The 15,339-nt window shown below is 43.1% G+C and overlaps 1 protein-coding gene across 4 annotated transcripts in view; it reads left to right on the top strand.

Annotated features, from left to right (window-relative positions):
* TBX4 (T-box transcription factor 4) overlaps nt 1–15,339 on the top strand; it is a 373,100-nt gene that overhangs the window by 121,893 nt on the left and 235,868 nt on the right. For all 4 annotated transcript variants that reach the window (XM_069226451.1, XM_069226447.1, XM_069226450.1 and 1 more), the window contains exon 2: nt 6,017–6,172. In XM_069226451.1, the coding sequence (XP_069082552.1) occupies nt 6,020–6,172 (153 nt within the window). In that variant the 5' untranslated portion in view covers nt 6,017–6,019. The remainder of the gene's footprint in view (nt 1–6,016; nt 6,173–15,339) is intronic.

Raw genomic sequence — 15,339 nt, 5'->3', positions numbered from 1 at the left:
GGCCCCTCTGCATAATAACTTTAAAGGCTTCCCACAGGGTACTAACAGAGGTCACTGTTTGGGAGATCAGAGTAAAATATTTGCAATAGCAGTGCAGATGTCTTCTTTAAATTGTATGTCTCAGTTTACCCCTGGTGGGAGCCTCCACAAGAACGCCCTTGCCCGCTCCTGTCTGCAGTCTGTTCCATGTGCACCAGGCCATGAACAGAGAGTGTTCTCTGCAAGTGTTCCAACCACATGACACTCAGGCAGAGATCCCTAAAACTTAGCCAGTAGTCTGTTCAGGACCACATATTGGGTGTGAAGGTAGTGCACATGCCTTCAGTGGCATCTTTATAGCGGAGTCTCCACACATTAACCAAATCATTATCTCGGCTGATGTCATGTACTGGTGGGCTGCTCATGGGTCTGGTCATCTAGTGGTCCTGGATCTATCAAGTAGTGTGTCCAATATCACTATACATTTTCCTCCCCAATCTATGGCGCCATGGCCCTGACCCGCCCCCACAACTCCATAAAGAATTCAGAGTTATCTGTATTGGGCCCATAGACAGAGACAATAGTCACATATTTTCCAAGGCAAAGTCCACTTAATATGAAATATCTACCTTCTTATTTACTTGTAAGTGCACAATAGGATCCACTTACGTATCACCAATGCTACCCCCGGCCATGTGAGCATGTGCTGAATAAGAGACAACATGCGCGCCTGTAGGAGGTTCACCACTACATGATGTTGGTTTATGTAAGCAAAGACTTGTCTGGCTATGCAAGCATCATTTATCCTTTTGATATTCTGAGGTAGAAATATCACTGTGTGCATTTAAGTCTTGGAGAGTCGCGCCTCCTGAACTCTATGTGGAAGGATTTCTAGAGGCCTGAGCGGGCACCACTTTTCTCATCTGTCGCCACTCTTTGTGGGCCATAGCAGTAAGTGTAGCTGCAGTATACCATTGTATACATCTCTCATGCCCCTCCCCACCTACTCCAACAACCCAACTTTGTTGAAAGCATACATTCCCTCCCTACCATATCAAGAACCCATTGAAACAAACTGACAAACAAGATCGAACAAGGTATAAGTTTGAATTTTGCAGACTTTGGGGTCCTTTTGTCTTCATTTGGTATAACCTGGACGGACTCTTCGTCAGACTCTGATTTGAGAATCGCGATTCCAGAAGGGTATGATGTTTATAGAGTAAGATAAATGGGGTGGAGGGGAGTGGCAGTGGTTTATCATAGCTATATTAAGGAAACTTTTAGTTCCATTACACATTTAGATAGTGAAGCCTTGTTATTTACTTTTAAATGTAACAACACCGCTGTTTTTAATGGTTCTTTACTTTATTGCCCACCTGGCCATAAAGCCTGCTTTATATCATCCGTTTGGACATTTATGGAGTCCAGTGTTGAATTGTCTAACTTCACTCTCCTAGGGGATTTTAATTTTAATTTGGAGCTGAGTGACAGTACGAATACGGAGCACCTTAGTGGTTATCTCTGTACTTTTGCTTGCATCAGATAGTCTCTCAACTAGTTCATATTGATAACCACATGATGGATGGCATTTTCACAAATAAGACTGTGCTTTGTTTTAACAAAGTTATCCCTCTAATCTGGACTGATCACAAGGCAGTCTTCTTTAATCTCACAGTTCCCACTGGGAACCGTGGTTATTACAATTCGCCCAAAGTCATTAAAACTCGTTGTTGGCGGAAAAAAGATGGGATTCGAGGAGCTGTTGATTAATAACAGCCCAACCTTAATTGTAATATCAAAGAGGCCACAGCTAACTTCACAAGTTGGTTAGATAATACGGCCAAGAAGTTAGCACCTGAACTAATCTTAAAAAGCTTTAGGAAAAATCCCTCTGCTCCTTGGTACACAGCGGAATTGAAAACACTTAAGATAAAAATGCAGAGCTCAAGAACGGAGGTGGAGAATTGCCTATTTCAATGAGGAAAACATTAAAAATAAATTGGCTATTGAAAAATATAAAGAATTGATTACCTTGGAGACATTTATATATTTTACAGTTTGCAGCTAAATATTAAACTAAAGTAATATTTAATACAGTTACTTCTAGAGGTAATTGCAATAATATGCAACTGTTTGTTCATGCTCAAATATTTTGTAATGAATTGACCAAGTTCTTTCAGGAAAAGGTGAATAATGTCTATGAAGAATCCTCCTTAAACTGTAAGATTAATAGCTTGAGCAATATTTCTTCCTTCTTGTCACCACCTCAGAAACTATGGGAGGAGGGTGGAGTTATTCAGAGTGTGCTGGACAACTTTACATCTTTAACTGAGGATAGAACCATCAGATTTCTTCAGACAAATAAATCAGGTTCCCCAGCTGACCGCTGTCTACCTTTTGTTTTACATAGGGTCTCCAAGGCAGTCACTAGGCAACTCACTGCACTTCTCAATAGGGTATTGTCTATAAGTCAATTTCCAGAAGCATGGAACTGGGCATCTAAAAGCTATCATCCTATATCCAGACTACCTTTACCTGCTGAAATTCTGTAGAAGGCGCTCAATGAAGATCTTATATCATTCTTAGATACCCATGATATCCTTGATCCTTCCCAACATGGATTCAGGCCGCTACACAGCACGGAATCTGCATTAGTAGTGGCCACTGAAGACATTAGTAGGCAGGTGGACTCAGGAGGCAGGGCTGCGCTGATTTTCCTCAAACACTGCTGTATTTGGCACGGTGAACAATTCTTTGCTTGTCAACCGGCTACAAAGTATCAGCATTGGGGGCGCTGCCCCCACCATTCTCAGTTCTTTTCTCTCAGGTAGAGAACAAAGGGTCGCTTTTGGAGATTTTGTTTTGAATCCTTTCTTTCTACCCTGTGGTGTGCCTCAGGGCTCATCATTGTCCCCCACATTATTTAACATTTATGTCACTCCTTTGGCTAAACTTATCAGGTCCTACAGCTTTGTGGCTGTGGCCCATGCAGATGACACAAATAGTGGTGTCTATTTCATCGGATGTTGCTGAAGTAGCCAGTAAATTAAGTAGCAGTCTGGGTAACATTGCTCTTTTGGATGCAAGGTAATTTGTATAAAACTAAACCCAGAAAAGACAGAGGTCATCTTATTTGACTCCGATATCTTGCTTGGAACATGTCTTGGTGGCCCTCTAACATCAGACATCTTCCATGTCCGGTGCAGAAAGTCAAAAGCTTAGAAGTGTTGTTCAAGGGACAGCTCTGTTTTTCCAATCAGATAAATCAGATTACATCTTCCTGTTCTCAGAGTACTAAGGAAAGTGTTTCAGTTTATCCCTTTGGAAATGCAAACATTTCATCGTAGCTTTAGTACTATGTAGGATAGACTATTGCAATGCACTCGGTTTAGGGATCCAAAAACGATTTCAGTTAAAATTCCAATCCCTTCAAAATCTGGCTGCTTGTTTGCTGCTTAAATACCCAAATATAATTCTATATCTAAAGTTTTGCAGGACCTGCATTGGTTGCCAATTAGTGAACGAGTGAAATTTAAGGACCTCTGTATGGGCCATCAGGCTGTGCATGGCGAAGACCTCTCTTACTTCCAGAAAATCTTTTGTTGGCATGTACTCTCTCGTAAATTAAGGTCAAGCACTACCAGTTTGGTGGCTGTCTCTAAAATAAAGAGAGCTAGTTGGGGAGGGAAAAGTTTCTATTTTTTAGCATGCAGCCTCTGGAACACCATGGACGAGGTGTATCATTTTTCCTAATAGCGATTACCTAACTGTGATTTTCTGCAAATCGCAATTAGGTAATCGTTATTCGAATGTATGAAACTCCAGGAGTTTCATTTTCCCAACAGCTCGCAAATCAACCTACCTCATTATTATTCATGAGGTAGGGGGCAAATTGCGACCCATTATGAATGGCTACAATCACAGGGATGGTGGGCTGCTGGGCTCAGCAGACCCCCATGTCTGTGATTGCTTTTAAATAAAGCAAGCTTTTTTTTTTTTAATGTAGCACGTTTTCCTTAAAGGAAAACTGATGCGTTTAAAAAAGAAAAATGAAACGTTTTCTTTTCATTTTTTAACAGTAGGCAGTGGCCTGCTCTTAAAAAATGTTTTTGCATTCATTCACAAAGGGGAGGGGGTCTCTTGGGGACCCCTTCCCGTTTGCAAATGGGTTACCACCTGGTTGAAGTAGGTGATAAAATGCTAATGTTTTGCGACAGCCTTTCTGTCACAAAACATTCCTACCTACCTCTGCGATTCGGTATTTGGAAGGGATGCCCTTGACACACCCCTTTCTAATACCGAATCGGTATGTAGTCGCAATTCCAATTTGCGATTCGGTAACAATTACTAAATTGCAAATTGGGATTTATACATACCAAAATGCATTCTTGTGATCGCAAACAGGCCGTTGGGCCGTTTGCAATTGCCAAAATGCATGATATATCTGGCCCATGTCTCTTGCTCACAGATCTCAATCTAATGGAGAATCTTTTAGTAAAATGCTTAACTATTCTGCAGCCTCTCACTTCCTGCAGATTTGACCTTGTTTTCTTAGTACTGTTACCCACCTGTTTCTGTCCCAAGACTTCTTGGGTAAGTTTACTGTATTGCTTCAACCATTTCTGGGCGGAATCTTATAAACTCATTCCGCCACTCCACAGCCTTTGCATCTCCAGTTTTATATCGTGAAGTCTAGTAATAGGGATCAACTTAAGTGGAGAACAGTCTAAACATGTTCTCAGGGTTGCTGATGTGTCTTCTCTGTAGCTAGGTATGACGTGGTTTCCAGTTTATGGAAATCATCCAAGACCAGTGGAGCACAGTGCACAGCCCCTTCTGTCTGACATCTGTGTGGTACACTTCTGCTCCAGGATTGAGACGCTGAACAACATAGTGTTATGTAGGTCACGTTTTGTTCAAAACAGACTTGATAACATTGCCGGAAAATATGTTTTTGTCTCCGTTTCAGTGGCGGTTGCCACTGAACAGGGGTGGCGGAGGGCAGGGTGCGAAGAGACGTGGGGGCATTTAAAAAAAAAAAAACATTAAAAAAAACTGAAAAAACACCTGTGAGGGGAGATGCGTTTGTCTACCCTCCGTCCTCTTCCACTTCTCGGCTGCACAGGCTCCCAGCCAATCAGAAGCAGCGTCGTGATTGGTCTGAGAGGCCTGCTTCACCGCTCAGACTGGGAATGGGAGCCTGGGCATGTTCTCTTCCCGGCTGTGCTATACAGCCAGGTAGAGATCATGCAAAGTGTGCATGTCTTTTTGGCCGGCCGAATACGGTTGGCCAAACATACACACGCACTTTGTGTGCACATAGCCATCCTCCGGCCCCCTCCCTCCAGTCCAGCACCGCCCACTATAACTTAGTGTACGTTATCATCATTTTATTTTTTCCTTTTTGGAAAATCCAGTGGGGCGATGCTCCTCCGCCTTAGTGAAGGAGCCGCCCCTGCACCGTTTCATAAAAGCTTATTATGCTTCCAGCCGGTCCATTTGGGAGGCACACGCACAGAGTGCAAGAGTACAGAAGTACAGGAGGGAGGCAGCTGGAAAACAACTGTACTCTGTAAAGGTGCGATTGCCCCACAAGATAAATGTAGTGCTTGAAAAACAAGCAATGGAAGCATAGAAGCCAGTCAATCAAAAGAGATGGGTAAAGAGTCTAGTTCCATTTCAAATAAAGTTTGACGAGATATGACACGAATAAGGAGGCAAATTCGGTGGATTTTTTTCCCATTGACTTCCATTGAAACGGATGCAGTTTTAAGGAGATAACCTAAAATAAAGCTATTTCTTTGTGTAAAGAAATTGAAGTCTCCTACCTGAATCGGGTGGGTTGCTGACAGGTGTGGGTTTTGTTGTTACAGTATAAGTCAGGATTTAAGTTTCCGTTGCTATTTTGGTTTCTATGCTTCAGAATGACAAAATCTTGTCTTGTAGATAGATGTCCGAAAACAACACTAAACTTTAGAAACATGGAACATTTTGTTCCTTGGATTGGGGCCTAACCATTTGCGCTTCTTTCTTGCAGGAAATGCTCCAGGACAAAGGCCTGTCTGAGAGCGACGAAGGGTTTCCAGCAGCCCAGGCGGCCGGCCATGTGGAGACGGCAGGGGGCTCTCCGGCCCTGGCAGTCGCTGCCCTGAACACCTCCCTGAGTAGCCCCCAGGGCCCGGACCCCGAGCAGGTAAGACCAGGCCTGTTTCAAGACATTTCTGTGCTGTAGGCCTTGTAGTGGGCGCTGCGGTTCGTCATCTCCCACCGCAGATGACAGCTGCGGTTGCCCATCAATCACTTTTGACGAACGCAGTGACACAGTCACTCACAGTGCTTTCGGCCTTTTTACATTTACTGCCACAATTGTTGTTTTTTTGTGGGCATTTAGTGGCGGGAAAAATCCTAGTGACGCTTCTAGTTGTCCAGTTAGATGATTTCTTATGTATCTCGTCGAGCAGCACGAGGTGTTCTGGTCGTAATGCAATGCTGCTGGGAACATATTCACCCGGCCGCATTTTCTTTAGAAGCTCTCATTACGTCCGACAGTGCGTACTAGTTTTAGTTCATTTTTTTTTTATTCAATAATCAATGATTCTGCTTCATTTTTTTGTGAAATGCATATATTGTCAATTGTCCAAAAAAAAACATGTGCCACAACTGGACTCAGATGACACCAATTCGAATGCCCACTTCTGATGACAGTTTTCCACAGTCAAATGATAAACGCCTTCAGGTCCATGTCCTGTTTTCTCTGCATATGTATCGAGGGCGGACTGGCCAATAGGAGAGTTCTTTGAGCATGAGATTAGTGAATTCAAGTGACTTGGCATTGGGTGAAAGTTGGAATTTAAAATCCATCAAGGTTCATGTCACTGAGCTAGGTTTGGGTAGTTGACAATGTCAAATGCAGCTCTGAGGTTCTGCAGTATCAGGAGACTGGGTCAATCTTATCTATCGTCAGGTCATCATCTTTGATTTGCAACATAGCTGTCTTTGTGCTATGACTTGATCTGAAACCACATTGACAGTCATGTAAGAGATGGTTTAGTGTGTATGTTATTTTAATGTATTCATAAATTGTTTTTTTCATTGATTTTGCCGATGAAGTGTAGCTGGGTGATGGGTCAGTAGTTGGTTAGATCATCAGGGTCTAGGGTGGACTCCTTCAAGACTGGGAGTTTCTCATCTATCTTGAGATCTTTGAGAAGATAAGTGAGGGAGTAATTAACTATAGTGAGTAAGGAGGCGAGAGTGAGCTTCTTCAGAGAGGGCTTTGATGATGGACGAGGATAAGATATAATGTTAACAGCTGGTGGCATTGAGGGTGTTCAGGATGTCAGCGAGGTCTTTGAGACTCAGGGTTTGAAGAATGATATTGATAGTGTTTATAAAGTCTGCGATTGCCCAAAGGTGTCAGCACTGTTGTCTGCTAGAAAAATATTCAGCTAATCGAGTGGCAGAGATGTGAAGAGCCAGGTTTTGAGTTGTGTTTTACAGCAGAGGTAGTTTGTCTGATCCCGTAGATGCCTGGGCATTTTGTTCCAGAGTTTACAGGTGGTGAAGATGACACTACAACCAGCCCAAGAAGCTCTGTTAATGAGAGGGGTTAGAACTGTTCTTGATGTAGTGGAAGGAAGGGCTTAACAGTGGGTGTACCACTTGAGTTATGTTTTCAGGTATTCAGGGCCTGTATTATGGCGCTATTTGTGGGCAGTGCATAATGCCTTGAAGGCAATTTGATTCTTAATGGGAAGCCAAAGAAGCTGTGAAAGGGCATTGGAGGCTGATTTAAACTCTCATTAAGGGGCAGGCAGCTGTATTTAGGAGAATCTGCAGTTTATTCAAAATCCGTTGTTGGGTGCCCATGTAAATTGCATTCCAATAATCAAGTCTGGATTACGCCAGAACAACAATTACCAACTTCTGCAGTTCAAAAAGGAGTAAACGGGACAATCTTTCTCAGTGATTTTAGTTGAAGAAAGCAGTCTGGTCAGTGAAGGTCAGATTGGCAGCAAAAGTTACTCCTAGGTTCCTGACTGTCTGTGATGGTACAGGGAGGGGACCGAAATGTTGGGGCCACAAGGATGAGTTCCAAAAGGAGGTCTCTCTCCCAAACAAAAGGACCTCAGTTTTTTTCAGAGTTGAGTTTGAGACAACGTTATCTCATCCAACTAACAACCTGGCTCATGCTGTTGTTGAAAAGTTTAGTGGGGTCGTCAATTTCCATAGAATTTGACACCACAGTTTGCCTATCAGTCCATCCAGGAGGCAACATAGACATTAAAAAGTGTGGGGCTCAAATATGACCCCTGCAGGTAGAAAGAAGGGCTGCACTGTAACTCTCCCATGGATACGGACTGTTCTCTATTGAGAAGAAAAGAACAAAGCAATTCAAGTGCCAGTCTTCCCATGCCTATGGCGGCTAGGTGGTTGATTAACACTGTGTGACTAATGGTGTCAAAGGCTGCAGATAAATCTAACAGGATAACCTCAGCCTGTCCATGGTTGTCAACTATAGATCTAATTTCTTCGGCGGCAGCTATTAGAGAGGACTCCGTGCTGTGATTTTTTTTCTGAATCCATATTATGCTTTGTCTAGAAGTTTGTTGTCCTCTAGGAAGCTGGAAAATTTTGAATTAAGGTTTCTTTCAAGTTTTTTAGCGCCCATGATGACTTTGGTCTCATGGGGGTCAAGGGAAGGTTTCTTAAGCAATGGATGGATGGATATCTTTTTCTATACCTAGGGAAAGTGACCCTTAAGAAGAATACTGTTCAAAAGGTTGGTGAGAGGATCTGCTACAGTATCTGCAATTTCATGAAGAGTTATGGGGGGGAACAGGGGTCGCAGAGAGTTCCCAACTTAGTGATATCTATTAATTTGATCACCTCATCTTCTGTCAACAGAGAGAACTCATTAAGAAGACTTTTATTAGTTCCTAGGGGTTTGTTTCTAAACTCGACAACAATAGTGTTGTGGTTAGCATCAAATTTGTAATAAACCTCCGCTATCTTGGTGAGAAAAAAAATGTGCCAGTTTGTCACAAATGGATTGACTAGGAGATACAAATTTGGTAATCTTAGGATTGGAATGGGTCTGAATGAGCTGTGTTAAAGAGTTCCTTGACTGAATTTTTTGGTGAGGTAGTTTGTTCAATGTAGTAGTATGTTTTCACTTAAATAATCTGATTTTTATAATCCAGGATACATTTCTTATATTTGTCTCTTTCATCAGGATTCAGGGGGTCATTATGACCCCGGCGGTCGGTGATAATGTGGTGATAGTACCGCCAACAGGCTGGCGGTACATACCGCCACGTTATGACATTGACGGGTTGGCTGAAGCCAACCTGCCAATATACCACACTGACCGCCATGGCAGTAGCAGCTCCCGGCCAATGTACCGCCTGCGGCATTTTGACCCTGCCTACTGCCATGGTTTTTGTGGAGTTCATAACGCCACAAAAACCATGTCGGTAGGCCCTAAGGAGGAACACTGACCCCCCTAACACTCCTCAGATGCCCCCCACCCTCCTCCATCCATGCTCACCCCCTTCCAATTCCCCCACCCACCCCATACACGCACACTGGCAGACACGCACTCACTCACACAGGCATACACGCATGCATCCATTCATTCACACACACATCCGTACCACATGCACACTGACACGCAATCATTCACATTTCCATTCATACATGCATTCTCACACATGCATACACGCACGCAAACAACACTACACACACATTCGCATTTACGCACACACTCACACATTCATGCACACACACCCCGACACACACACAGTACCCCACACCTCCCTCCCCTGTCGGAAACCCAAAGTACCTGCATCCAGGGGGTCTTCCGGCAGTGGACAGGGCGCTGCTACCGGAACACCACCAGGCCGTATTATTTGTCATAATACGGCTCGCGGCGGTCTACTGGCGTGGTGCTGCTGGTGATATCAGCGCCACCTTAACACCATCCACCAGTATGGCCGCAGCCGGATATCCGTCCTTCTTGTGGCGGAAATCCGGCTGTGGTCATAATTTGGCAGACGGATGTTAGCTGCAGCGACCGTCTTTTGGCGACCGTCGCCGCAGCGGTAGGCGGCACTTACCACCAATGTTGTAATGTGCCCCTATATGTTTTCCTCCATTTCTTTTCCTGCCTGCAGCATTTTTGTTTTAAGGATCCTAAATTGGAAGGGAATTGTGGGGCAGATGGTTGGATTCTGTGATTTTTAAAATGGTTAGGGAGGGGCTAGCATCATAGCTGGTTGGTTGATCCAGTTGGATTAGCTAACTGAATGAAGATCAGGATCATTTGCAAAGGAGGGTTGTGCAGCATCTAAAAGAGCAGTGAATATTGTTTTGGTTCAGGCACGATTTTAAATGACCGTTGTGGTTGTATCCTCTATAGAGCTTGAAAACCAGAGTTTAAAGTGAACCTGAGAGCGTAATGATCTGCCCAGTAAGTGGGAGTATAGCATCCAGCTGTATGTCTTGGTTTCTTGAAAAAATATTGTCCAGATCATGACCTGCTAAGTGCATGGCAGTATTTATCATTTGATTACAGTCGAAACAGTTAAGGATGTCAATATGTTGTTGTGTCCCTCTATTTGAAGAACTTTCAAGAGGAAAATTAATATCACCCAAAATGGTGAAATTCAGAACGACATACAAGATTTAAGAAAGTCACTGATTGATTGCAGGAAAAGTGATCCTGGTCCCAGCGGTCTATACAGTAAGAGTCCATTAAAAACATAGTTGTTGGTGAATTTAGAAATAAGTGCTTTGCGGTTCAATTCAGTTACTGGCTCACACGTGATATCCAGGTGATTGCGCTAAACTATCACAAGCCCACCACCGCATTTGGAGACACGATCTTACTGATAAAGATTGTAGCTTGCTCAGACAGCTGCCGCAAAATCAGGGCCGGAGGCCTCATCTGCCCATGTTTCAGTAAGAAAAGCCATCTCCGACGAGTGTGTGTCTAAGAATTGAGATCATTCATATTTATGCTTGATTACCGAGCAGGTGTTTATCAGGGGTGGCTCCTCCATAAGGGTGGAGGAGCGTCCCCCGCCAGCAGCAACCCCTGCAAATCCTTTCCTTATGAAAGGGTTGGGGCATTGAGGGTGACGAGCAGAGGGGAGTGCATGTGCGCTCCCTCAGAGCGCATGTATGTTTGGTTGGCTGTCTCAGTCCGACCAAACACACATGCGCACAGGGCTCTCTCCAGCCCAGCAACGTCAGGATTGGCCGCAGGGCAGGCTGGGAGCCTTTGCCTGCGTGCCACGACAATGTGTGGCAACAGAAGAGGTACGTTTAATTTTTTTTATATTTTATTAAATGTTATTGATCCCCCCCATCACCCACCCTCCCGTGCGCCTCTCCGCCCCACCCCAGGAATCCCGCGAGCTGCGACTGGTGTTTATCAGGACACAATTAATATTGGTGAAGACGACAGAAGTCTTGATGGTTCAGTCAGTTTGCTTAGGATTAGGTATGCTATGTTTGAAAACTCTCCAGGTCAAAGATGCAAACTTGCTGCACAAAGTCTTCTACCTGGGTAATTAAGTTGTAGAAGCTGCTCTTTGGCTGGTGAACTTCTGAAGAAAATTTGGCCAGGGGTTGCGTCTCAGGGCACCGACAGGTGCAAATGGGCTTGCCTTCAGCGTGCCGGCGGTGCACTCGCTGTGCGCATCTGGTCATCATCCCGTTTTTTTATGGGGAGTTGGGTGCATTGACAGCGCCAGATGCTGCACTGCTGACCTACTTTCCCTGTGACTTCAGCAAGATGGCTGTCCGGGAAGAAAAAGACCTCAGCAGAGATCAAAAATGATAGTTTAGAGAAGCACATGCTCTTCCAGGCTCCACGATTATCCCTCAAAGAGATGTGCAAGACAAGAGCAAAGTAAGTAAAATGCAGTGAGGGAAGCAAGGTAAATGTATAAGGTTCAGGCCAAAATACAGTACAAATGATTATAACACTTTAAAATTCCCCCAGCAACAACAATAAAAACAATCTGAAATGTTCCCAACAAAAGGTTAAGAAACAATATAAAATGCCCCCAGCAGTTTAGGCAAATAGCAGATATTTTAAACAATACGGACATGCTACAGAGAGCAAGTAAATCTAATCAGACGGACCAATGATTATTGTGAAATGAAACATGTAGGAGTGTGTGCCAGGGAAGAAGCTGGTTTGGTATTGTTGATGTTCCGTCTGATCTTCTGTATAATTTAACTGAAGAAGAGGTTCATCACATTGTACATGTCCATTGAGTTTGGGATAGGAGGGTCAAGTAGGGGATTGATGCAATACTTGATTGTTGTGAAGAGTATGCTGCTCGTGTTAGAAGCTCATCTGATGGTTTTGGTATAATACCTGGCTTTCCCCTTTGGCTGATGTGTTAAGTTGTTTGCATGTTGTGCAGAGTGACTTTAGTAGTGTGAGGTATTCGGGGATCTGTTTTTCTTCCATTTTCTTTCCTGTCTACAGATGGAGAATTAGCTGTTGATGAGGTCTTTGGAGTACTAGTTTCAGAAGAGTTCATTTTGCACTTTCCTGTTTTAATTGAAGCATGGGTGTTCAAATGTTTTTTCAGAAATGCATTGTTGGCTTCAGATGTGGAGGTGGCAAGGTGAGAGATGAGATATTTAGGTTGTCTGTGGAGAATTCCGTGAAGGATATGCAGGCTTTTTGTTCTCTGTTGTTTGGATGATGTGTTGGTTGAATGATGTCCAGGTGATGGGGATGGTGAGATGGTCAGTACAGTCTACGGGTTTATGGGCTTGAATTGGATCGTTGATGGTATTATGAAGATGAAGTTGGGTGTGGCCTTGGAGTGTACTGATTGGGGAAAATGCAGCAGCGCGTTGAGAGTGTAGGTAAGGTTGAGGAGAGTGTTTCTTGTCTTTTTTATGCCTGAGTTGTCTGAAAGGTTGAAATTACCAAGGCATGAGTGGTGTTGGATGCATGAGGTGGTGAGGTGATCCAACAATTTTTCATGAATTCCTTGTTCTATCCAGGAGTTCAGGTGGAGAACAGTGGTGGACTGTGAAAAGTGATATATGAGGTGCTCCTTTGGATTGCTTGCTTGCCTGTGTTGCTGAACCAAAATGACTCATTGATGATGGTGAAGTCTCCCACTGTTTACTGAGTATTGGCCACGCTCTGAATGCTGTATCCTGTGTGAAGAAGAACGTATAGGATGTGTGAGGGTGTGGTGGTGAGACATGTTTCTGTGACAAAGAGTTCATCAGGCTTGTGATAAATGATGGGGTCTACAATCTGCAGCATGGAGTATTGCCGAGTATGGATTGATGAGCATGAGATGGATTGTTTGGTAGTTTCAAGGTGTGAGGTGATTAGTGGGATTCTATGAGGTTGTGTCTATGTGTTATGAAGATGAGGGGTGAGTGTAATTGAGACCTAGGTCTGGTTGTGATTGAGATGATGGGTTTTGTAGGGTGCTCAGTGAGGCACACTTTGAGATCTTGTAGTTTTCAGTGAAGCAGGGGTTCTGACCGAAGGCCCTTTCTGGCCATATCAGGTTCAAACAGAGGATGCCATTGTTTGCACCTGCCCTTGGCTGAGGATGCCGAGGTGGTAGAACACCCTAAGGAGTTAATTGAAGTAGGCAGAAGACAGAGTGTGATGTCATGTGTTATAGATTTGGATGTTGGGAATTGCAGTGATGTCACTTCCTATTGAGATGGACACTTGGGAATGAAGTCCGCTTTCTTTTGAAGCTTATTTTGACAGGCAATTACTGTATTGATGTCAATTCATATAGAGGTGGATGTCAGACAATGCAGTGATGTCACTTCCTTTAGAGATGGATGTTGTGGTTGGAAACCACTGGTGTCACTTCCTGTAAAGATTGATGCTAAGAAATGATGCTAAGAAATGAAGTGATGTTACTTCCTGTGGGGATGGATCTGTACCATAATGCAGCATTTTGCTTCCTTCCCATACGTCGCCATGATTACAATGCATTTCACTTGGTTGTCAATGATCTAAAAATCACTCAGGTGCCAGCAAGCTCTAATGTGCCTAAGGAACGTTAAATTCTACATGCTTAAGGAGTGTCAAAAGTACTGCACCTTGCATCTACAGAGTAATCTTTGCAGACCGTTGCTGGTTGCTTGGTTGGTGGCAAAATGGCATAATATTAGGGGTACAGACCTTTTATGTACCTGTGGAGAAGAGCTCTGTGCAATATGTTAAACAGACAAAGTGCAGCAAGCCAAAGGAAAACGCACCAATCCCTATTATTTTCCAATATGTCGCAATATATACAATTATATCTAGTTTGAGCACGTGTAGTGTGCAACTCCACCGAGGCCACTGCTGCACAAAAAGGCCTAAGGGGTAAAGAAAAACCCGGATAATTAAACACAATACGGGGGTGCACCACTGCAAAGTATCAGATAAAATAACAATAAGTGCCGAGAGTCCAATGTAATCAGGCAAATAATAATACGAAGGATCTGTTGGTTTCTTCTACAAGACTTTACTTGATATAAGAAGCTTGATACACCAATAAATTCATGAGGACAAACAGCCAACGCGTTTCACCTTATAAACATGGGCTTCTTCAGGGCTGCAATACAACATATAACCATAGGAGAAATGACATAACATATTAACATATGTGAAATAATGAAGACACAACAAATTAACATACAAGTTCTTATTATATAAACATATAATAATACATTTAAAGTTACAACAAAGTTGTAAAGAAAAATAATATTTCTAAGAGAACAATATCATAGGTCAGATCGATGCCAAGTGTTATGTATTAAATAGAACCAGCAAGGGAAAAATAAGTAAAAGAAAAACGGTCCTAAGAGTATATCATAATCAAATGTGCACTAAATATAATAAAGTGAGATGAGGAGCCAGTGCAATCACGTTACAGAAACTAGAAAAAGTGAAGGTATTTCCCAGCCAATAAAGCGTAAGCGCCATTACCAACCACAAAGTGACAAAAAGTAAAATAATTGGTTCATATCAAAAAAGGGGTGGAGAGAGAAAAATAATGAGTATCAAAAGAAGCACACGACCAAAGAAAGTATTCCAATTGGAAGAATATCGTTATCCATAGTGTGCATGTAAGCACAAATGTGGAAAGATTCCGAAAAGTTAAAAAGAAACGCTGATGCCGGTATGTACGTCGAAAAGTTATTGGATTTAGAAAGTATAGATGAGCTAAAGTTTATACGTTCAGGTTAGTTCAAATCAAACCCAAAGGTGATTGGGAAATAATCAGTAAATGGTATAGATAGTTCAGACGGGGAGTCAGCGATAAGGTCAAGGATAATTGTAGAAAGATGTTACAATAACCG

The sequence above is a fragment of the Pleurodeles waltl genome, chromosome 3_1 (genome assembly GCF_031143425.1).
Source record: "Pleurodeles waltl isolate 20211129_DDA chromosome 3_1, aPleWal1.hap1.20221129, whole genome shotgun sequence".
Classification (NCBI taxonomy): Eukaryota; Metazoa; Chordata; class Amphibia; order Caudata; family Salamandridae; genus Pleurodeles; species Pleurodeles waltl.
Note: the sequence above shows the minus strand (reverse complement) of the source record. Positions and strands in the feature narration are given on the sequence as shown.